At 36.3% G+C, this 23,715-nt stretch overlaps 1 protein-coding gene across 1 annotated transcript in view; it reads left to right on the plus strand.

The window, feature by feature from the left end:
- Nucleotides 1-1,332: 1,332 nt before the first annotated feature.
- DSG4 (desmoglein 4) overlaps nucleotides 1,333-23,715 on the plus strand; it is a 37,111-nt gene continuing 14,728 nt past the window's right edge. Inside the window, exons 1-9 of the mRNA XM_019631625.1 lie at nucleotides 1,333-1,359; nucleotides 8,418-8,453; nucleotides 10,370-10,501; nucleotides 12,107-12,262; nucleotides 12,631-12,775; nucleotides 15,297-15,463; nucleotides 15,735-15,869; nucleotides 16,507-16,692; nucleotides 22,378-22,649. Of these exons, the coding sequence (XP_019487170.1) occupies nucleotides 1,333-1,359; nucleotides 8,418-8,453; nucleotides 10,370-10,501; nucleotides 12,107-12,262; nucleotides 12,631-12,775; nucleotides 15,297-15,463; nucleotides 15,735-15,869; nucleotides 16,507-16,692; nucleotides 22,378-22,649 (1,256 nt within the window). The remainder of the gene's footprint in view (nucleotides 1,360-8,417; nucleotides 8,454-10,369; nucleotides 10,502-12,106; nucleotides 12,263-12,630; nucleotides 12,776-15,296; nucleotides 15,464-15,734; nucleotides 15,870-16,506; nucleotides 16,693-22,377; nucleotides 22,650-23,715) is intronic.

Genomic DNA, 23,715 nt, shown 5'->3' on the forward strand with positions numbered 1-23,715 from the left:
TGGAGAATCTAAAGATTTAAGTAAGATTAGGAAGTGTATAAGTTTTACTAGGAAAGAATCACTTAAGACAGAAGTTATTAGCTGGGAGAGGCCTATATTTTATTGAGTTGATAAGACCATAAAAAACAGCCAGGTAACTTTTGTCAGATAAGATGTTTTGTGTACATATGGTGATCATTCATGCCACATATGAGATGTAAACATTTCAATTAAACATTCTGGTTCTTGGAAAGTAAAGAAGGTAGGTGGCTAAGCAAATAGATATTATCTCATTGTAATTTGAAAACAGGCATCAAAATTTAAAAACCTATTTAGAACTAACCTAGCTATTTATCAGTTTAGTTCTCATATAAAACAATGCGATTCTGACATATGAAACAGAAATTTATATTTATTTATTTTACTGTCAGGCAAATTTCTAGAAGTACAAACTGATGAAATCAGTACAAATCTTATCATTTGCACTAAATAGAATACCTTGATAGCATTAAATGATTGGTTTCAACACTGCTTGTTACAGAAATTATTGATGTCCTCATGGCACGAAAGGTTATATGGAAGCAAATCTCACCTGTTATTTCTTTTGTTCGTATAAGTGGCTAAGAAATTACAAAATACATTTTACACCAATTGGACAAATTTATAGTGTTGCCTTCAAATTCATGCAGAGTCCATGTGGACTAAAAATAAGTTTTATATCCCAAGAAGTATCCAGTATTATTATCATAGCATGACCTATAATTATAAAACAGTCTTTTCAATAATATCTGCCTGCAGAATTGTAGGATAAAAATCCTGCTCTAAAACTATTTCATGGCTCTTGAGACTCTAGAAGCTTTCCTTTTTTTTTTTTTTTTTTTTTTTGTTTAAGATATTTCTTTTTTCAGAGAACTTCTTGGTCCTTAGTAGATAATCCTGTGACTCCTTTCTGGTCCTTAAATATCTAGGGAGGAGTTCCTTATAAAGCAATCAATCTGTTGTTTGAGCTGCAGTGATGTTCCCTCCCCTTTCCCAAGTGGGATCACAGGTGGAATTCCTTACTCACAGAGCAGCTCTGATGACAGGGTGTGTGAAAGGAATGACTAGTGAAACTTTCAGATATTACCTGCATGAGAAATGTTTGCCCTTCCTTTCTACATAGAAAATTACACAGCTTACAAACTAAAACACCACTACTTGATATACCTTCAATTATAAACAAAAGTGGTATAATTAGGCTTAAACTTGGCACCTCTACTATAGTCCTATGAGGATGGCAATTGCATTACTCAATTATTTTTATAAGTATTACCCAGGAAAGAGCTGCTTATTAATAAGGTACTAGGTGTGCAAATGACCAAGAAAACTGACTTCAAAAAGGTAAGTTATAGAGATGAAAAATAGCCTTGTTCAGTAGCTACTACTTTAAATACACTCAGTGTATAAGAGAATAATATGTATTCTAATATTGCAATAAGCACATGTAATGACTTGGGCTCCATATACCTCACATAAAATCGTCATATTCTGTCTAGGAGAAAGTATTGAAAAAGAAAACTAGGCCCAGGAAAACTTCAGCAATTTGCCAAAGGTTGGATGGCTATAGAATATTGGATATACTATTATTCTCCCAGGAATCTATACATCATAACAGGTTGGAACTTAACTTGCACACAAAGGAAAGTGACTATCACATAATATTTATCAATAAAATTTTTTGAATGAATGAATGGAATTAGTTTCTAATTTATCTTTCTTACCAAGTCACTTCACCATACTTCCCACCTATACGCTAATAGGCAACTTTAATGTGGTTAGTGAACTTCAAAGTGAGCTTGAGGGTTTAAAACAGAGAACAAGTGGATTCTCTTTCTTTCCTGCAGGATGTAGAAATATCTCTGGGATTTGGTCTCTCATTGCATTCCCATTCCCACACCACACTAGCAAAACATTTTATACTTAACAAAGTTATTTCACACACATAAAACTCCTGAAAGGTAAATAGAACGATCCCCATTTTACAAATAAAAAAACTTTCAGGGCCTCAATGATTCAGACAACCTATACATGGTACAGTCAGATTTTGAACCCAATACTACATGTTCAAAAGCATCTCCTGTTCCAGAATTGACTCCTTTCACATTTGGGCCAGTGCTGCATCCTGTGCATACATCTTTTTAAATGTCTGTAACATCCCAGAGACTTTTCTTGTTTATCTGCCTTCTTCCGTCTTTCAACATGTGATCCCTTTCTGGGCAGGTCCTCCATCTTAGCCTTCATCATGATCTCAGAGATTAGCACAGACACATATCTTTTAGCTTCTCAGACATTTATATTGCCAGAAAGAGCCTTATTCAGTTTACTTTAGTTAATGTAATTTATTGTAAGGATGTCCAAAGCAATAAGGAATACAGGAAACTCTCTCATCAACTAGGCCACAGAAACTGTAACGCACTCGGGATACCAAACATCTCTCTGGGTTGTTTTTGCTCCCTCAACTGCAGGTGCCTCTAACTCTCCCTGATAGTACTCTACCATTTTGGCAAATCGTTCAGCCATCGCCATTCCAGGGAGGCTCTCAGGCCAAACCTCATCCTAGGATGATATGTGACCTGCATAGGCTCTAAAAGGTGACTTTTATAGGCAAGGGATTTCTGCAATTATACAGGAACCCATAACTAGTCTTCACAATTTAATTGAGGTTCATGTAGTGATGCTGTGTGCAATGTAGGAAGATGGCATCATTTCAAGTTTCTTCCAAAACACCCCTTCACAAGTATTTCCTGGAAAATAAGGAGCCTCCCAGCAGGGATCATGACTCCATAGGGCCTGAGAATAAAATCTGCCACATTCCTTCAGTGAGACCTGCACGGGAAGAGGAGATTTGAAGGGTGTGGCTACTGCCACCCTCATCAGTAAAGCCAGCTAAGCAGAATACAGAAACACCAGAAGTGCACCGCACAGGCCTCCATCAGGCACAATATAAGTTCTACTACATAAGAACCCTAGGATCTATCATTGTAACTGCCTCAGCCTAAAAAAAAAAGTCAGGGATAGCAAACGGATGAAAAAGAGCTCATACCCAAGGATTTTCAGGGCTCCCTGGGATTCTTGCTATCCTTTAGTTGATTTGGGTTCAGTAGGGAGGACAAGAATAAGGTAAAATAACTCAAAACACTTCCTTTTAAACTGAGGGCTAATCTGTTTGATGTGGTGAATTTCTTTTTTCTTTTTCTTTTCTTTTTCCCTTCCAGGTGAAAGTGTTTATTTCTTATTATTTTTTATTGAAGTGTAGTTGGCATATATTATTAGATTAGTTTCAAGTGTAAAGCATAATAATTCAACATTTATATATCTTAACAATATGCATACCACAGTAAGTCTAGCAACCATCTGTCACCATGCAGTTATCACATTATTGACTATATTTCCCTTCATGTTTTTTCACCCACCCCTCCACCCCCTCTCTTCTGGCAGTGATGTGCCTAATTTCAAGTCTTTTAACATAATTAGCTAGTACTTTTACATGTTAGGAAGTGCTGTCAGCACACCCTTTGAAGCACAGAAGAAAACTTCATTCACTGTTTCTTCCTCTTTATAAACGTACTGAGCCAACAATTTTCACGTTTTTACTTTATTTAGATCAGAGGTAGGGCCGGGGATTTAGCCAAGGTCACATAGCTGGTAAACAGAGTCAAGACTCATACTCAGTTCTTCTACCTCCAAGTCTAAAGGATTTATGTCTACACCACATTACTTATTATGAAGCTAACCTATAATTTAGGGCTACATGTCCATTTTTTTAAGATATAAATTATTTGATTTAGAAGTATATATTGATTTAAGAAACTTGATGTCATCTTAATTGCTGCTGTGACAATAGTCTTCAAATTGGAGCACAGATATCCCTGAGATACATAAGCACTTCAAAGGATACAAGTGCAGATACATTTGAAGGAATCATTTACTAGGTCCTCAGTTTCCACATGTATAGTCTTTCCTTAAGTAATTCTGCTGAACATGCACCTGAACCTGAGGTATCAAGCTGGTTCTTCTACTCCTGAACACCCGTTTTAAAAAGTCACACCTCTCACCCATTGCAAATATTACTAGGTTGCACTGCAATGAATTGTAAAACTAAACTAAACTAAGGAATAATCCAAAATATCAATATCAGTATTAAGAAAGAGAATTGGCTTTAAAGCTCATAATGAATCTTTTTGCATGTCGCGGTTTTTCAATTACGTATTTTCAACAAAATTCAAAAGAGGACCTAATCTAGTTGTCAGCTAATAAGTCATTTAAAAATCATTTTTAGGGGCCAGCTGAGTGGCTCGGTTGGTTAAGAGCTTGCTCAAGAGTGCGAGCTTTGAGCAACAGGGTCGCCGGTTCAATTCCCACATGGGCCAGTGATGCTGCCCCCGACCAAGCTGTCGCTGAACTGCCATCAGGTGGCAGGATGGCTCAGCTGGTGAGAGCATGTGCTTCTAACAACAAGGTTGCTTGTTCAAGATGGTGGGCTATGCCCGCCCATAACTGAAGACTGAACTCAGCACCTTGAGCTGAGCTGCCGCCCGAGTAGCTCAGGGGATAGATTGCATGCTCTTAACAACGAGGCTGCTGATTAGACTCCCACATGGGATAGTGGCTACACTCACACGCAACTAAGACTGAGTTCAGCACCTTGAGCTGAGCTGCCACTGGGATGGCTCAGTGGTGTGACTGGACTTGGAGCTGAACTTGCTGCGCCCTCCACAACTAAGATTGAAGGACAACAACTTGGCTGTTCCCCTTCCCCAACTCCCCAACACTGTTCCTCTTCCCGAATTCCCCAGCATTGTTCTCCTCCCCCAATTCCCCAATTAAAAAAAAATCATTTTTAATGATAGATTGCTCTGCAGATTTAAGTGATAAATTCAAAACAATTTTAAAGAATTAATGACTCTGCTAGTAAAAAAAAAATCCCCACTATCATTTACCTATTTATGTTAACAAGTTTTCCTAGTACTTACAACTGAAAAACAAAACAAAATAAAATTCATGCTAAAATTTGTTTAACTTTAGCAGTAATTAGTGTTTATTCATGAACTACTTTTTAAAAAGTTTCATCCATGTCTTTGCAATAAACTTCTGATAAAACTTTACTTTCTGGGGCCGGCCAAGAGGCTCAGTTGGTTAAGAGCTCACTCAAGAGTTTGAGCTCTGAGCAACAGCGGTTCGATGCCTGGCCCGAGCTGAGCTGCCGCTAAGCTGCCAATAGGCAGCAGGATGGCTCAGCTTAAAAAAAAAAAAAAAACACTTTACTTTCTTTATTTAATGATATTGTATCAAAATTTTCATATTTCCACATTGTTTAATCAGTTGTGTTGCTAATAATAATTGTAAAGCTAATTCAACCTAGAAGAAATTGATTTTTAACACTTAAGAGACTTACAGCTATAGAAATCACCATAAAAATAAAATTATATTCATACACATATTTTTGTTACAAAATATAACAGATATTTATATTTAAATGATATTTAAAACTTAAAAATGTATTCCAGTAGGATGAATTTATGGAGGATATGGTTCACTAAATAGAAATAGAATATAGGAATTCAAGGAGAAATTGAAATAAAATAAAATTCGCAACTATTAAAAAAATTCATCTATTTTTTAATGGATGGAACAGGGCATCAAATGACTACAACATTTAGATCCTGTTGACTACATGTAAAAAGTAATATAATAGTTTTATGTTAAAATATCAACATTTACCATATTCTTAAATTCCATCCTTTGCAGCTATTTAAACTTATTATGAAAATTTTTAGATGTCACTATAGAAAATCTTGAAGACACACATCATTTTTTCAATAAAAAATTTAATGCTACATAAGCAAAATCTTTTGAAGGCCTTTTCAAGGCAATATTAGTAATAGTAATACCAACATTGATATCTTTCCTGGAGCCAAGGGCCACAATTACATGATAGCAGAATTTAAGCAAAACCCAAGTGATTTGTGAAATAATATCAGGTAATTCAAAAGACGTTTTAGGTGTTCAATAAATTAGTTGTTAAAAGATTAACTGAGGCATATTAAAATTTAAAGAATTCATGTGAGCAAAAATCATTTAGAATCAGGCATCACCAAGCCAGAAGTGGTTAGAAACGTGCCACCAGTGGAAGCTGGGAAAGTCCTTTTATGCAGAAAAAGCAGGAGCAAAGTAAGACATTATTGACTGGTGATAGCCTAAAGCCTAGTTGGCTGTTTGGACTGTCTGTCCTTAGGTTTCAATTTTGTAGCCTTGAGGCACTTACAGGCTTGGTTTTGGTTTGCTTGCCTGGGCACCATGGCACCAGAGTTTAATTTAACGACAAAAAAAAAAGAAAGAAAAATCAGTAGCATGGTAATTTGGGTCCATTTTAGATCTGATTTTAATTCTGTGTAGATACAATATTAACCTTGCAGGTTTGTTGTAAGCTGATGGAAACCAGGGTGAGGATACAATGAAAATCACCTGCCACACTCCTGATTGCATTATGAGCAGAACCGCAACTAGGACTGACTCACTACTTTGAGTTAAAGTTGGGTAATGGGTTGATGATAGCTCTGAGGGTAAGCAGCATAATGAGGCTACTGCAATTCTCTGTCAGGCCTAAGACAGAGTCAGGAAGGGCCAGAGGAACAGATGGAAGAGAATATCAAAGAGGAGAGAAAAGAAAAGGAGAAGTGGAAGAGAGGGAAAAAAGAGAGACAAGTGGAAAGCTGAAGACAAGGAGAGACAGCTTCTTATTAACTGTGGGCTCACGTGCCGAGCTCACCAACCTTCTGGCATCACCAAGGTAGCGCTTTCAGTTAACCTCCCACTGAAAAACAGTGCCTGAGAACCACATGTCAGAGTTTAGTCTGCTCTAAACTGCAGAATCTATTGGTTTGCTGTCATCCTCGTGTCCCAATCTCCGGAGCATAAATGATATTTAAGGCCACCATCAAAACGTATGATGTCTGAATGTATTCATTGACATGAAATTCTACTGTGATAATCATTGAGTAAAAAAAAAAAGTTACTAAATGGTGAGTATAATAATATTCATTTTTGGTCTAAAAAAATTACAATTTGTGTAAGTATGTGTTTTTGAAAAAAAGTCTGAAAGAATTTCTCCAGGTATTAACAATGATGATCTCCAAGTCGGAATCTGTGTGATTTTTACTTTTTCTTACACCTTTCAGAATCATCTACTTTTTTAACAGAAAGAATATCTAACCCTCAAAGGCAATATTTATTATGAAGGAAAACATCCTATGCAACCAAATTAAACCAACTTCTTTTCCAGTTCCAAATATTTATAATATCTAATAAAATTACACATGAGGGAGAAAGGGAGTAAAGAGGAAACACTATGGCCTACTGTCAAATTTCTCACCTCTGTTTTTCCCCCTTTTGGACTCAGCTGTCATCCCAAATCCCCACCCACATCTTCAGTCCCTCTTACATTCCCTCACACTTGCAAAATTTGCTTTGTACCCACTCCACCTGGTCCAGTCTCTCCCTGCAGTGATATTTTCTTGTTGGATTTCCTGTTCCTGTTCAAAGTATCTCCATTGTCCCAGAAAGCCAAGCTTAAATCACCCCAATTATCTGACACCTTCTCCCCTTGCACTCACAGTCTATAAGCCCTATCAGTTTTTCAGAAATGCCTCCTTTCTCCTTCCCAGTGCCACTTCAGTACCCACGTTCATGTTCTAACTATGCCTTACCTAAGCAATTGCTAACTTGTAAGTGTCTTAACTTCAAGTGCTTTTCCCTTGTAATTTTCCCTTATACCAATGACATGTTTTAAAGACAATGTTTTTGTCAATTCCAGTCCCTTATCCAATAAAGCCCAAACTCCTTAGTTCGGTATATAAAGCACTTCATGATCTGCCTCCAAACTGACATTCCAAACCTTGTCTCCCATGTCTCCTCACTATTGCCTCTACCTTCCAGCTAATAATATCATTTACCATTCCTGGAACATCCTCTGAAACTTAGTGCCTTTACATCTGTGTTCATGTTTTACTGGCTGAAACTTTTCCCCCATCAATTCCTCTTATCAAAGTAGCTTCATCGAGCAGAGCCCTTTGAAATCCTTACTTTTCTATGAGATCTTCCCAAAATTCACTTGATAACTTCAGTTGCCTGCTTTTCCCTTCCCCTGAGCTCATGGGTGCCTCTGTTGAGCTCATATCCTAACTTGCCTTGTTATAGTTATCTGTTCGTCTTCCTTAAAAGTTTAAAAGCTTTTGGAGGGCAAAAAGCCTGTTATTAATTTTGTGTTACCCATGTTAATTCCATATTATTAGCAAAATGTATATTTAAGAAATGAATTAATCAGAAAACCCTGTCAATAGTTTCATGACATTGCTTCCTTTAAATTATGCAAATTTATGCTAATGTGTTTTCTATCACAGGTGGTGCTGGAAGTAAACAGTGAATTTATTGTTGAGGTAATGTATAATTATCAAAACTATTTCCTCAATTTAAAATGGAAAGAAAAACTGCATTTTGTAGTGCATCATATATCAAAAATCAGAATATTTGAAACTATAATTATACAGATAAAAGGAGAAAGAACCTCTGTCAAAATGAAATAGTAATAGTAAAACCCATAATCCTAAATTTCGATGCTTTTAGGTATGGTTTGTGATACTTCAGTGTCATAGTAACTCCTACTTATCAAACTATACTAGTAGCTCATTTGTATGTTTCTCAGCTTAAAGCAAAACCAAAGGAGTAAAGTAACACATTAGAATAGAAAGAAGATTTTTAGACAGTTACATCAGCAAGAAAGACAATTGGATGGTCAATCAATGAGAGAAAAATACCAAAAAAAAACCCCCCAACATTTAGAGTGGGACTCAGGAAATAAAGCTACTGTCCTCTCTGGCAGGGCTTTATTTTATTATAGCAGTTAAATTTCCATGATTGATGATATCAAATAATGAAAGAAAATATCATTACTTTTCTAATTTTTTGACAAAACAGGGAATGAGTGACACATTTCAGGAAGTTGTATCAAAATGGAAAATGTAAATGCTTTGGTTCTTGAAAGGATAAGCACAATTCACGTGGGACATCCCTTTCCCTCAAAGTGGTAATTAAATGAAGCCTTAGTCTAAATAAACATACAATTATCTATATCTCAACAAACACATTAGAAGTTACAAATATATATATATACATATATATATATGCAGATGTTTTTGCATATATACAAATATTTTTATGCATGTATTAACTTTCTAAAGTCTTTCATAGAATAAAATTATTAAACATCCTCCAAAAAAAGACTATAAAGAGAAAAACATATAGCAAGCAGAGATACAAATGGACAGCTCTGAAAATCCATATAGGTGTCAATGGGATTATTGCCGGTACCATCATTTCAGTTATATATTCTTCTAACACTGCAATAATATATCTGGATGCATAGCCAGAGTGGTGTCCTTATCAACAGAAAAGAAAAATCCCTCCCCTGTTTTAGGAGAGTATGCTCACCAGCACAAATTTCCTTTTGCGTGGGATGCACTCACATGGAACACCAGTAATCTTTTAAACTCTGGAGACAAGAAAGCCTAGTCAGCTTAATAAAGGGTGAGGTGAGGTGAGAATCCTTGCAAGACATTTGGGCCTGTCCAAAATGTTCACAGAGACATTCAGTCCCTGGCAACAGGTCCTTGATATTTGGTTCTATCTAAAACATCAGTAAGCATATTTGGTCCATGTCAAATGATCCTTGATATTTCATCCTGTCCAAAACATCCATGCTTAGAAAATGCCCTTGGGTCCAAATAGCCCATAACATTACATATACTTTTGGTTTGTAGGATTAATACATAAAAAATACTATATTTTATTGGTTCAATAACTATGCTGTGGCTATATTGCCAATAATACCTTGCCTCGATAGCCTAACTGGTAATGTCACATGGAGTTGGGTAGATGGGTTGGCTTTGATATCTCCATGGACATTTTGGACAGAACCCAATATCAAGGTCTATTTGGCATGAACCAAATGTTTCTGTGGACAGGACTAAATGTGTGCTAACTGGTGAGAATAGATTGAAAGAAGAAAAATTACATACATCATATTATTATTCAATATAACACATTATGAGCTCCACACATAATGAAATTTGCTTCACTCGACTCATATAGTTAGAAGTGAGATGATTCCAAAAGAAGTAGCCAGTAAGATGACCAAGCTATATCTATCTCGAGTTGTAAATTAGTAAAAATATTTTTTGTCCTTCAAATTCAGCATCATTGCTTCTTCTGGGAACACCCTACGGTGTTGAATAAATGTCCTTACTAAGTAAAACTGTTCTAGCACTATAGAAAACGTGAACTATTTTTGCTTAAGGTGAAAGAATTAGACATTGAAAACGGCGCTACAAAATGGCAAACTGTCAGAAGACAGAAGCGGGAGTGGATCAAGTTTGCTGCGGCCTGTCGAGAAGGAGAGGACAACTCCAAGAGGAATCCAATTGCCAGAGTAAGTGATGAAATAACAGGAGTATCCTGTGCTGATAACAAATGCTCTTACAGGGCAGGAAAGCCCTCAAACATTCTGAGGATTTGCAGCCTTCACTACTCCATAGTGATTTAGGAAGATGGATTATGTGTAGTCATTTGTTCATGTTGCTGAGACGCCATTGTGACTAACATATTCTGAAAGCTGACACAGAGCAGAGGGTTCTTGTGTGACCCTAGAAGAGAAACTTGGATCTCCAGCATTACTGGGCTTTGTCCATTTGTCTTCTGCTTATCATCACCTACGTGTTACAGGAAATTTATATGTGTATTACTACTATTCTTCTGACCATCCCTCCCCAAAATCAAAAGTTTAAAGAATCGATTAATTATCTCCAAGAAAGTAAGGACAGCGTCAAAAGTTGCTACTAGATGCCTACATCCAGAAATTAGTGGAGCCTTAAAAGGTATTTCAAATAATGGTTTTCAATAAGGAAGGAGAGTTAAGGGAAGAACGTCATAAATTGATCCATGAAGGATAAGGTCCACATTAACAGCTTCATTAGCGCTTTCTAAGCATCGTGGCTTGGGGCCACTATTGAAGTCAAGAGTAGTGATCTACTAGAAGTCCTCCCTTAAAGCTTTACTTTAAAAATATAGTAAGCACCAGCAATGATATTACAGATATAATTTCAGCTCAAGTAAAGAGATTTATTCTCACTCAGAAGTTTTCGAATTTTTGGAAACTTTTAAACTGTTATTGTTTCCATTCAACTCACAATTATAGCTTCATGTTACCCCACTTATATTGTATATTCTTTTTACTATTATTATTTGCATTGGGGAGTCTTTGGAGTTTCATCTGTATAAATGAGATCTTTGGATTAGAGTAGAGCTCATCCAAGTTGTATTTCTAGCTGCTTTTATTTAATTGTGGATATTTGGTTAACAAAACTTTGTATTTTACTGAGTGTTCTCATCTTTAGTATATAGGTTAGATTTCAAAATTTAAACTACCTTTGTTTAAATTTATGAGCCACAGATATAAAACTATTAAAACAAAATCTAAATAGCAGAATATTTGCCATAAAAGTCTATTTGGCAGATGAGTGATACAGTAGGTTTTGATTTATAAAATTATTGCCAATCTCTTTAAACACTATTACTCTTCTGATTTTCTTAACTTATCTGCCATTTTGATTAAATCTCAAACTCAAGACTAAGTAGGGTACATATTAATATGACATAAAGTTTTAAAAAAATAATAAAGATTGTGATTTCTTCTGTCAATCTCTCTAAATGCAAAGAAAATCAGAGAAGTGAAAAACATAGTGTCAATAATAACAAATCTAGCATCAAGCATGTATGTGCCATGTGTCAGGCATTGGGGTGGGGTGTATATATGTCACCTCATAAAAATCCCCACAACAGACCTACGATATAAATGGTATTATCCCATTATAAGGTGATGCTTGGCAAAGTTAAGTGAATTTTCCAAGGCACAGGCCTAGGTCACGGTGCCAGGTTTTAATACAAAACCCATCTGGCTACAAAGCTATTCCTTTCTCACTCGACTACACCGTGAAGTTCATGGTCTGCTTTAAAATTCTAGTCATTTTCCTCATAGATTCGATCAGACTGCGAAGTGAAACAGAAGATTACATACCGCATCTCTGGGGTAGGAATTGATCGACCACCTTACGGAGTGTTCACCATTAATCCTCAGACTGGGGAAATTAACATTACCTCAGTGGTGGACAGAGAGATAACTCCACTTTTCTTGGTAAGTCACAGCAGTGTGTTTTGATTTATGCATATTATTTTTCTTCCTGTTTTTAAAAAATATCATCTCAGGACTAATGCTTACTTCTGATCAAACACAGTAGACCAATAACACACAGCAGACTGAAACCAAATAAAGGGCTTGAAGAGATAGAAAGAGTATGAAAATAAATGTTTACAGTTCAGGATTCTCTGATGTGTTACATATACATGTGACCAAATGTCTTGATAGTATTTAAATTACTAGACTGTAACATAGTCTGAATTTACTGGGAAAATTGTTTCTTTGCACTTTTCCTTATGTATTTTCAATCATTTTACTTAATTTCCTTTGGTGGAGAAAAACAATTTTTTTCCAACTTTGCACAGATCTATTGCCGGGCTCTGAATTCACGGGGTGAAGATTTAGAAAGGCCTCTTGAGCTTAGAGTCAAAGTTATGGACATAAACGATAACCCTCCAGTCTTTACACAAAATGTGTACACAGCCAGCATTGAAGAAAACAGTGATGCAAGTAAGTAGAATGATACCCCTTCTCTGCATTATACCATATCTATTCCTCTTGGTTGAAAGCTTTAGGAGATCGAAATACAAGAAACTTAAAGATCACAAAATGTCAAACTTTTTTTGCAGAAGCCCCACAAATTCTAACTTAAAACTGAGCTAGAAACCAATCATGTCTAAAATGCTAAATATCTTATTTGTGGAGGGTGCTTATACATATGCTTTAGCAGGGGCTTAGCACCTTCCTCAGAGATTGTTCCTGGGCTCAAGATTAACTTAATTCAAATGAGTAAACTCAGGTGAAACCATGAATGTGAAAAAGGGCTCTATTTGTTCCATTCCTCAAATTCTGGGCTGAACCACACCAAATAGAGAGTGATGAAGGATGCATCTGCAATTGTACTGTCAGAGCTCAGGGTAGGCTGCCCTAAAATATCCCCCAATGGCATACTGATTATTTTACTTTAAATTAAAGTTGCTTTAAAAACTGCCAATGCAAGAAGAACACACCTCCCTCTCTCTCTCTCTCTCTCTCTCTCTCTCTCTCTCTCTCTCTCTCTCTCTCTCTCTCTCCTCTTGAAAGCAAGCAATTAATTTCCCGTGTGAAAGGCACCCTTCCTGCACCTGGAAACTCCCACACAGATAGAGTTAAGGAACACAGAGCCAAAGAGCCTATATAAACAAACCTCGTTGCCTCTTTATTAATTTACTGCCCAAGCCCAAATTTTGTTTAGATTTCTCATTAATGAATACTCAAAACCTTGTTTAGATTCCTTGCTCATGAGCACTGACTTTTTTTGTCCTATCAATTCTTCAAAAATTTATTTTGTCTAAAAAAGTATACAACGCTGGCCGGTCCATCAGTTTTCAGAGCATCATTTATGATTCTCCCATGTGCACATTAAATTGAATTTTTCCTCCTGTTAATCCGGCCTTGTGTCAGTTTTATTATTAGCGCAACTGTAAGAACTTAAGCAAGGTGTAGGTGGGGATTCCCCGACCTCGACAGTACCCGTCAACCAGTCACAAAGGATAATCACTGTTCTTCACAGTGATTCTACATTCTCTCATTAATTTTTCTCATTTTTCCCATCTGCTTACTTCCATCTCCAACTCTAAGATTCTTCTCTTTTTCTCTCTTTCTATCATTCCTCCTGAACGTCTTCCCTTTCTACACTGTGCTTTTCCTATAGTGCTGATTCCCTGCCTTCTCTCCCTCTTTGCCTTCTGCCTCTTTCTTCCCTGAATCCTCTAATATTTCTTTTCCTCTCACATCCATATCTTCATTTATGCCTCTAAATAAAATTTGGGAAAAGAGACTAGAAAAGAGAAATTTCAGAAGAAAGGCAGATAAGAACGCAAGCTAGAGATAACAAGGAAGAGACAAAGACAGAAGGATGGAGCAGTCTGGAGGAAAACAGAAGAGAGACAAGAAATGCTGGAGGAGAGATGAAAGAACAAAATACAGGAGAACTGTGTCAGGAGAACTCCTTCAAATCCCCTAAAAAACCTGATGTTGAAAACAAGAAACACAAAATGTTTAGTAACATAGGATGGGAGGACAGAGAGAGGCAAAGTGAGAGTTTTGCCTGAGAGGGAAAACAGAGAGAGGGTCGCCAAAGTCCATTGTTTCCTCACTAACATACTTCAGGACGAACTTGATGAAGGAAGAGAAGGCGAAAGCCATATCCATGGCCACTCGGTTGCTGATGAGTAGCCTTGTTAATGCTTGCCATGGGAGGACAGTTAGCCACAGGACCAAAGCACACTTTCATAAACTATGACTTCCATGAAACCTGGCTCTATCTATTCAAGGGGTCCCTGGTTCTCGGTGCTAGGATTTTTAACTCTGAAGCCTGGCTGAGGAGCACAAAAACATCACGGACCCGCCAATTCTGAAAATCTGTCCTGTGGGCTGATATCCTCGGGGATTGGCTTAGAATGCCTGTGCTTTGTCCCCATGAATAATTAAGAGCTTCTTATATTCCTGTGGACAAATCTTCTTTTTAATAATTATGCTTTTGACTGTTCAGTAAACTCCTATTATCATCCAAGGCACGCAATAGTAATTCTCTGCTTTGTGGATGAGCAAAAATAAAGAATATAGGCATTCAATAAATAATTACAATATTGCATTTAATGAAGGTATCACTTTTCTTAATTAAGCATTTTAAAATAATTTCATAAGACCATAGCAAAAACAAATTGTTAAAATCAGTGTCTTCAGCTTTATGATAAAGTCTATTGAACTTCTTTTTCATACATAAAAGATCACTATATTTTGCTACTAATTTACCATTTATTCATTTAAGGAGTGCAAGCACTTTATAAACTGTAAAGGGTTTATAGAAGCAAACCACTGTTATTTTTGTAATCAATGGTGTAGCTAAAGTTATGGTAATATATTCTCATGGATAACTGGAAGAAAGAGAATGCAGGAGAAGGTCAACTGTTCTTTCTTCCTTTGTCTGATAATTTGCTGAGATTCTAACAGAGTCCCAAACACTTTCCACCTCCATCTTTATTTATAGACACACTGGTAGTAAAGTTAAGCGCCACAGATGCAGATGAAGACAATCATCTGAATTCTAAAATCGCCTACAAGATCCTCTCTCAGGAGCCGGCAGGTGCACCAATGTTCATCCTGAACAGGTACACTGGAGAAGTCTGCACGATGTCCAGTTTCCTCGACAGAGAGGTAAAGCCTTCTATGAATGTATGATAATAAATCAGGAATACAGTTTTCAAAAGACAAAGATGGAAAGGCCCATGTATACCTTTCTTCCAATGTAAAGGAGGAAAGAAAAAATAATCCAACCGTTATTGTTCCTGAAAATTATATAGGAAAACAAAATATATGAAAATATTATATAAAATTATAGAATAAAAGTAGAATAATGACATCAGAATGTGTTGGGTTTTATTGAAAACAAGACCTTAGTCTTACAATCTTTGTCATCTTAATTAAGCAACACAGTGCGTACAACCTCCTCGTGAGGGGCTCAGATCGGGATGGCGCTGCAGACGGACTGTCTTCTGAGTGCGTCTGTAGAATCAAGGTTTTAGACGTCAACGATAATTTCCCCACCCTGGAGAAAACTTCTGTAAGTTGTTACTCTTACAATCCTTTTCCCATAAGAGCTAATATACTTTTATGTGTTTGGATGTACTCAGCTTTGCTGTATAAACCTTGGAATTTCTTATGTATAATAATATATTTGCCTTTGAGTCACTCACTATTCCATGCAAATGTTGCATATTTGCCTTTGAGTCACAAATATTGTGTATCTGCCTTTGAATCACTATTTCATGCAAATCTCCTCTGTGAAAGCATCAGATCATCTCCTCCATACTCTCCACTCATGGAAGTGTGGAAATTTATTAATATAATTCTGGGAATTGTGTAACACCATTGATGTATCTTCATATGCCTGATGATTTTTCTGAATTGATTCTAACAGAGTCCCAAAAGGAGGGAGTAAGTTAAGGGAAATTAAAAATAAGCAAGAAAAAATGAAACAAAGTGCCAGTTTGACCTTGATATCATATATAGTGCATAAATATCAGTTCTATCTTATAATCATTTCATTCTTAGATTTCTGATAGGACATATGGCATTTAAATAATGGTGCAAAAATCATTGACATAGTTTGTTGTTAGTATTTTAAAAGATAATAAGTATCAATAAATCTATTTCCTCTTGAAAATTCATTAATTATAAAATTAATCTATGTCCTTCAGTACTCAGCAAGCATTGAAGAAAATTGTTTAAATTCAGAATTAATACGATTAAAAGCAATCGATCTTGATGAAGAAGGCACCGATAATTGGTTGGCAAAATATTTAATTCTCTCTGGAAATGATGGAAATTGGTTTGACATTCAAACAGACCCACGAACCAATGAAGGCATTTTGAAAGTCATCAAGGTACAGTATGGTTTCTGCAATATTTCCTTTGAAAGAAATTTAAAAGAAAACTCTCAGAGACAGAATCTGCCTACAAAAAGGAACCCATAACCTTGAACCCTGTTTAATGTAAACAAGTGCCCTACGTTAGCTTACTGTGTCAGGCTGAGACTTCCAGCCCAGCAACACAATATTTATTACCAAGGAAAATAAGAAGGCTGTTTTATTCTCACAGTTGCCCAATATCTAGTTGAGAAGTCAAAGCAAGGATGCCCAAATTAAATAATAATATGAGCATCAAAAACATAATAAATAGTAGTATGGATGTTATATTAAACATAATCAATTGCCAACTGGGTGAAATATGAGATAATTACCAAAATAAGAGTGAGGTCCTTTTGAGCTAGATTTGTCTGAAAAGATTTCATGCAGGGAATAGGGTTTAAGCAGGACCTTATAACTGATGTTGCTAATGTGGATAATGAAATGTGCACACACACAGAGGTGAGAAAATGTAAAATGTATTTGGGCACAGTGAGCAACCGCTGTGGGGCTGTAGCAGGTGTTCACTGAGGGAAGCCAGGAGATGCAAGAATGGAGCTGTTGAGTTGGACTTGGTCTGCTGAGAAACTTGAATACTATACTACTACAGGGCTTGGCTTTTTCTTATAGATGAATTTTTCTTAAACTATGCTTTTACTTTATGGACTACAATAACATCTAAAAATACAAATTAGAAACAAATAAAACTACACACTAATCATATAGCAAGGGAAATTAACTTTTCTCAAACAAAATTACTACTAACAACAGAACTTAGATCTATGAAAATATATACTAATAGACACATGCACATATTTCGTTTGGCACACAGTGTGAATTGTGATTATTCAGTTCTGTCACTATTTTCCTCTATTCCAGTTGCTGTGAAACTTTTTTCAGCCTGTGTATTAGGAAGCCATTTAGCCTTCATCTAATGTAAACATATGGTTTACATATTGAGTCATTCTCTGGTCTTTGTTAAGTTGTCTGCTTTACCAACTAAAGCATTGCTGCTTTACCATGAAACACAACTAATAGCACTGAACTCATATGGTGTATTAATTTATGATGTGGTCATCAAAATTATAGAAAAAAACCTATTTATATTTTTTAAGCCTGTCATTCAAATGAACACATACATTTTCAGAATTCCTTAAGAAAGTTGGGGGACTCCAAGAATATATTATGGCCTTCCTGTTTGAGAAACACTGTTTTGGGACAGGGGATCAGCTAACTATGGCCCATAGGCCAAATCTGACCTGCCACCATTTTGCAAATAAAGTTTTATTGGAACAAAGCCACACTCGATAATTTATGTATTTCCTATAGCTATTTCTACACTCCAATGGCTGAATTGAATGCTTGAGATAGAAACTATACATGACCCCCTCAAATCTAAAATGTTTACTATCTACCCTTAACCAAAAAGTTTGCCAAACTCTACTTGTAGTATCAAGAAAAGCTTTGGGTTTTTTGTTTTTTGGTTCCTTTTTTTTAATAGCTATAGCATTATGAGCTCAAATCTGGAAAGATTAAAGTTAAGAAAATGATTATATTAATCAAATCCTGAGGTGCTGAGAATCTTATCTAAGGCAATAGCAGTAAAAATGGAAATAAGGGATTGGGTACAAGAGCCACTGCCAAATGTAACATGGATAGGAAGAGAGAGACAATAGGTCACTTGCCACCTTAAAAAATTCTGAATATTTAGTCAAGTTTTTTTTCCATGGATCAGAATTCGTTTAATCTTGCATCTTGGGTAAAAAAAATCAAGATCTAGACATGTCATGCAATTCTTACCTATCTTTTTATCATCTTAATCATTGACTTTCCCTGTTTTCTTGTAATATGTAACTGGCCTTTGCTTTTGGTCTGCCTCCCAAAGTACTAAAATAATAGTAAGAACTTTGTGCATAAACAACTTGACCTGTATATCTTTCTATCCCTAGCACCTGGACCAGTGTCCAAAGATAGTAGAGACTCAAAACTTTAAGAATGGTGTTGCTGAAGACATTTACCTAAACTAATGATGTAAATTGCACTCAAATAGGAGTCATTGAGTTTGACTGCATAATTCATAATTTCCACATACAATCATAAAGATGAAAAAGAAAACATTAATAATTCAAGTAAGGTCATCTGTTAGATATTGTATAGACAAAGTACCTATCTTTTTTCTCTGGATGATAACTTCCCAAGTCTCTTAAAGAGAGCAGAAAAAAATACACTTAAAAACATCAAAATAATATGGAAAGGCTAATTAAAATGAAATTTAAAACTTTAATATGTGTGTTAACACAAAGCCAGAAGAATTATGTGTTGAGAGGATATATGTGTAATTTTCCCAGGATTTGGCATTTGGAATAATATCACTAATGTCCTTTTGTCCCGTCTTCATTTTCACTCAAGCCACCCTCAGTCATGGGCTTCTGACTAAGCTTTCTATAACCTTTGTCTTAGTCTGAGGACATTATAAACAATTCAATTCAACCCAAATTTATTGAGAATTACAATGTGCGAGGGTTATGAAAGTGAATGAGACATGGTCCCTGTTCTTAAGGAACTTATAGTTTAACAAGACAAAATCTTTAAGAAAATCAAAAATCTCTCTGTCAATAACAACGTCCTTTTGGTATTTATTGATAAATGTGTATGGAAATACTAACAAAAAATTTAAATACATATGTGTACATATTTATACACATTCACTTCAACCTTGAGGAAAAAAGCAAAATTAAGCTACCCAATTAAAATTCTAACAAAGAAATATTGGTTCTCTATTTTTATATTAATAATAATTCTAATTAATGTTTATTAAGGAACACTAAATAGCAACTAATGGGTTATATTGTATGTATAGTGACTCTATGCATATTATCTCATTTAATCATCACAAATCTGGGAAGAAAACATTGTGATTCCTTTTTTATAGAAAGTGAAGCAAAATAAAATGGAACACTAAGTTCACCCAAGTGGCAAATGACAAAGACAAGGTTTAACCACATCCCTCTGATTCCAAAATCACATGTAATTGCCACTTCTGCACCTCGCCGTGTCATCTGGGGCCAGTAAAACAAGTTTTAGAAAAGTAGTGCCTTGAGATTTTTCCCTCCAAGCTCTTTCTAAACTCTGTGTGCCCTGCTGTGTGTGCCTCGGACACATTTGTACAGAAAACTTGTAATTATTAAAAAGCAGAACATACACACCCCGGAGGATGTTTGACCATTTCCTCAGTACCCTCCCATAGAAACAAATGGCTCCTTTTGGATGGAGACTTCCATCCTCCTCCATCTTTGACACTTAATTCTAAAATGAACCAGCATCCCCTGAGAATTAGCAGTGTCATATTAAATTATATCCCCCTCAAACAAAACAAAACAAAACAAAACAAAAACAAAACAAAACAAAACTAGATGTGAGAATTGTATAGCTTAGCTTCTAAATTAAAATTTACGGAAGCAAAAACCTCGCCAGAAGCCAAATTATTTCTGGAGGGTTTCTCTTTATGCTGAGCCCCTCCTGAGCCTTGCTTTAGGCCCCTGAGGGCTGGACCCCACTTTTGCTAACACGCACCTGCATATCCTTTGTAAGTGATTATTCTTCAATCGTGCAGAAACTGAGTCTTTCCAGCCTCTCCACTCAGAGCCTCGGTGGTCAACAGTTGTTTTTATTACTCTTTGCACAACTCTGACCTCTAAGCACAATCGGAAAACCGTTGATAAAAGGACTCAGCTGGAAAGAATGGATGAAGACTTTCTACCTTTCATTGATCTGCCTTTTATCTTTCCTGTTAGAAAGAAGATGAGCTCTCAACCGATTACCTGTCGCTACACTCTGGGAATGCCTATACAACTGTAGACATTTATTAATATATTTTCACTATACCCTATTCAACAGGGAGAGAACTATTCTGACAAACAAAACACACATATGTGTGTGTGCACAAGTCCCAAGAGATTTCCCTATCAAAATAGAGGATCTCAGATTTTTCATTTATTTAAAGACAGCGTGGAACTCTAGAAAGTAAAAACTGGGTTGTAGAAGAGGACTTTCTTTCAGTCGAAACTCCATTTTGGAGGACATAACTCGTATGCAGCTCTGTGTTAGGCATTATGTGGGCCAGGGAGGGGAACAGATATACAAAAGCAATCGAAATGCCAAACCTCAAGGATTTTAGCTAAAATTTAAGTGAGGCATGTTGAGCCAGCTCTTGTGAAGAATTAAACCTAAGAAAACATTCATGATATCACAGAATTTACCTAAAGAGCAGAGATTTATCTCAGGATCTTGCTGATGGCACTGATACCTTGACCTCTGCTGTTGGTATACGTTTTGCAAGCGATGCTTACATTAGCTTCCAGAAACTTGAAAACAGATATTGCTCAGAACCCCCTTTCTTACAACTGCTTTTTTCACCTGGGACTTTTCAAGCCACCACATCATACATTCTGGATCAAAAAGTTCTATTAATCTTTTTCCAGGAAACCCATTTCAAAGATGATTTTTCTCTGGGTATATTTACTTAATTGAATGTGCCCTGTGAGGGGGTCTTCCTGTCCACCAGACCCAGCACAATGAAATCATAGTTTAGGACTGACTATAATAATGATGAATTCTCTTTTAAAAGTAGTTTGCAATGTTTTTCTTTTTTTAATTTACATGTTCACTTGCATCATATATGTTGTCTTCTTTATTCTGCTGATTATACTTTCAGGAATTCTCAGATGTGAATTCTGCAAAGGAGACTTGGACTTATTCTATTGATTCTATACATTCTATTCTATATTGATTTTAAAATTAATATGTTTTAATTTCATTCTAAGTTTATATTTTTATGTTTCATAAACACCTCATTTGGAAAGAAAGATCATTTTTCATTTCAGGGTTTTTGTAGAAGATGTTCAAAACTCCAAATTTGAGTCCAATTTAAAGTCACAGGGCTGGGCCGGCCGAGTGGCGCATTGGTTAAGAGTTGGCTTGGGATGCCAGCTCTGAGCAGCAGGGCCCTGGTTCGGATCCCACATGGGGGCCAGTGACACCACCCTCTACAGCTAAGATGGTGAACAACAGCTCAACCTGGAGCTGGGCTGCCATGAGTTGCTGGCGACGGCGTAGGCTGCAGTGGGTTGCCATGGGCTACCATGTGTAGCCAGCAGCCAGCGTGAGCGGCTGGCAGCCGGTGTGAGCTGCCAAGAGCTGCCGTGAGTGGCCGTCCAGAGGCCGGTGACTGATCTGCCTCACCCGGGAAGAGCGCAATGATAATACCAACATGGGCCAGTGAAGCAACGTCCTCCACAACTGGACTGAAGAACAAAACAACAGCAACTTGTCTATTCCCCTTTCCCTGATTCCCCATTGCTGTTCCCTGATTCCCCATCGCTGTTCCCCTCCCCAATTCCCCAATAAAATATTAAAAAATAAATAAATAAATAAAAATAAAGTCACAGGGCTAAATGACCTATACATATGACTATACTAAATGATAAAGGAAATGACGTGTCTGAAATGCCTTATGCAACAATAAATAAAATTTTATCAATTCAAAATCTGAATTGCATAGCTCCTGGACTTTATTCTGGCGTGTTGCTTTCTTATCATGGCTTCTTATGCTATCAAAAGAGAGTCCTTTTGCTATTTCAGTTTTTTTGCTTTCTATCATTTCAGATGCTGGATTATGAACAAGTGCCTAATATTCATCTTAGTATTGGAGTTAAAAACCAAGCTGAATTTCACCCCTCAGTTGCCTCTCGATTCCGAATGCACTCAACCCCTGTGAGAATTCAGGTTATTAATGTGAGAGAAGGACCCACATTTGATCCAAATTCGATGACTTTCAGTATGCGAGAAGGAGTGAGAGGAGATTCCTTATTGAATTACGTGCTTGGCACATATACAGCTTTAGATTTGGACACAGGAAACCCTGCAACAAATGTCAGGTACTGCAAATATTTTGTTCATATTAGAGTGAAAAATTGTGGTTCGGGCCAGTGTTAATTCATGTAGTGTGTGCTAGTGTATGTGGGTTGAAATATTTTGGAGTTTTGGTTTTCCTGTTCATCTGTTTGTTGTAGAAGACTATGGTGACATTGACCTTTTCTTAATATTTTAATAGTGTTTTACAGGCTGTAAGGGCTCCAACTGCTTGTAAGAGTAATTGTGTCCAGGGAGCAATTGTAAGATCAAAGAGTCACCTACAGCTACTCTATGAGTCTCTTTGATCTTTTGTGGCCAGTTGTACCTCCTGGACCCGGGCTGATTAAGCCATATTGTAAAAAATAAGACACCATAAAATACGAGCTTATTTCCTCAAAACCTGTATTATCCACAACTTTGGGGCTAATTTCAACCTTCTGTTTAACCTAAGAGGAAAAAAAAAAAGATATAGAAGAAGCTGAAACACAGGCATTTCAGAAATTTGATGTGCATGAAGAGAGTCAGAAAAATAGAAAGGTAGGAATTAGGGGCACTAGGTACATAGATTATACTTGCACATGAATTAGACTATATAAAATATTCTGGAAAATAACTATAGCAAAATATATAAGTATCCTTTATATCTTTTTCTTGTCTCTCTTTTCTTACACCCAACCTTTTTGGAGTGAATAGTGTATTGAATTATAAATTACTTTGATATTAACAATTTTGATTATTTAATCGGGTAACAAATTAACAGACAATAAAAATTATGAAGCCTGTCGGTATGGAATAGAGAAAGAGGATATGTCAGATACGTGCCTTAGACACTTAAAATTGTGCCTGGTACAGACACCAGATCTTGTTCCAATAAGGTCAAGCACTTTGAATCCATTATATGTCACAAAACCTATATACACAAGCAGAACAGATAATACCACAAACCCCTAAAAGGTCAACAATGAAGACCTCTGAACTAAATGTGCCTTAAAACCTAGGAAAATCAAAGTATGCCACATGTGAAAATGAATAGACTATTCTCTTGATATTGCTATAATTTAATAAATAGACCTGAAATAGACTTAATAC

Source organism: Hipposideros armiger, unplaced genomic scaffold, assembly GCF_001890085.2.
Source record: "Hipposideros armiger isolate ML-2016 unplaced genomic scaffold, ASM189008v1 scaffold_1022, whole genome shotgun sequence".
Lineage (NCBI taxonomy): Eukaryota > Metazoa > Chordata > Mammalia > Chiroptera > Hipposideridae > Hipposideros > Hipposideros armiger.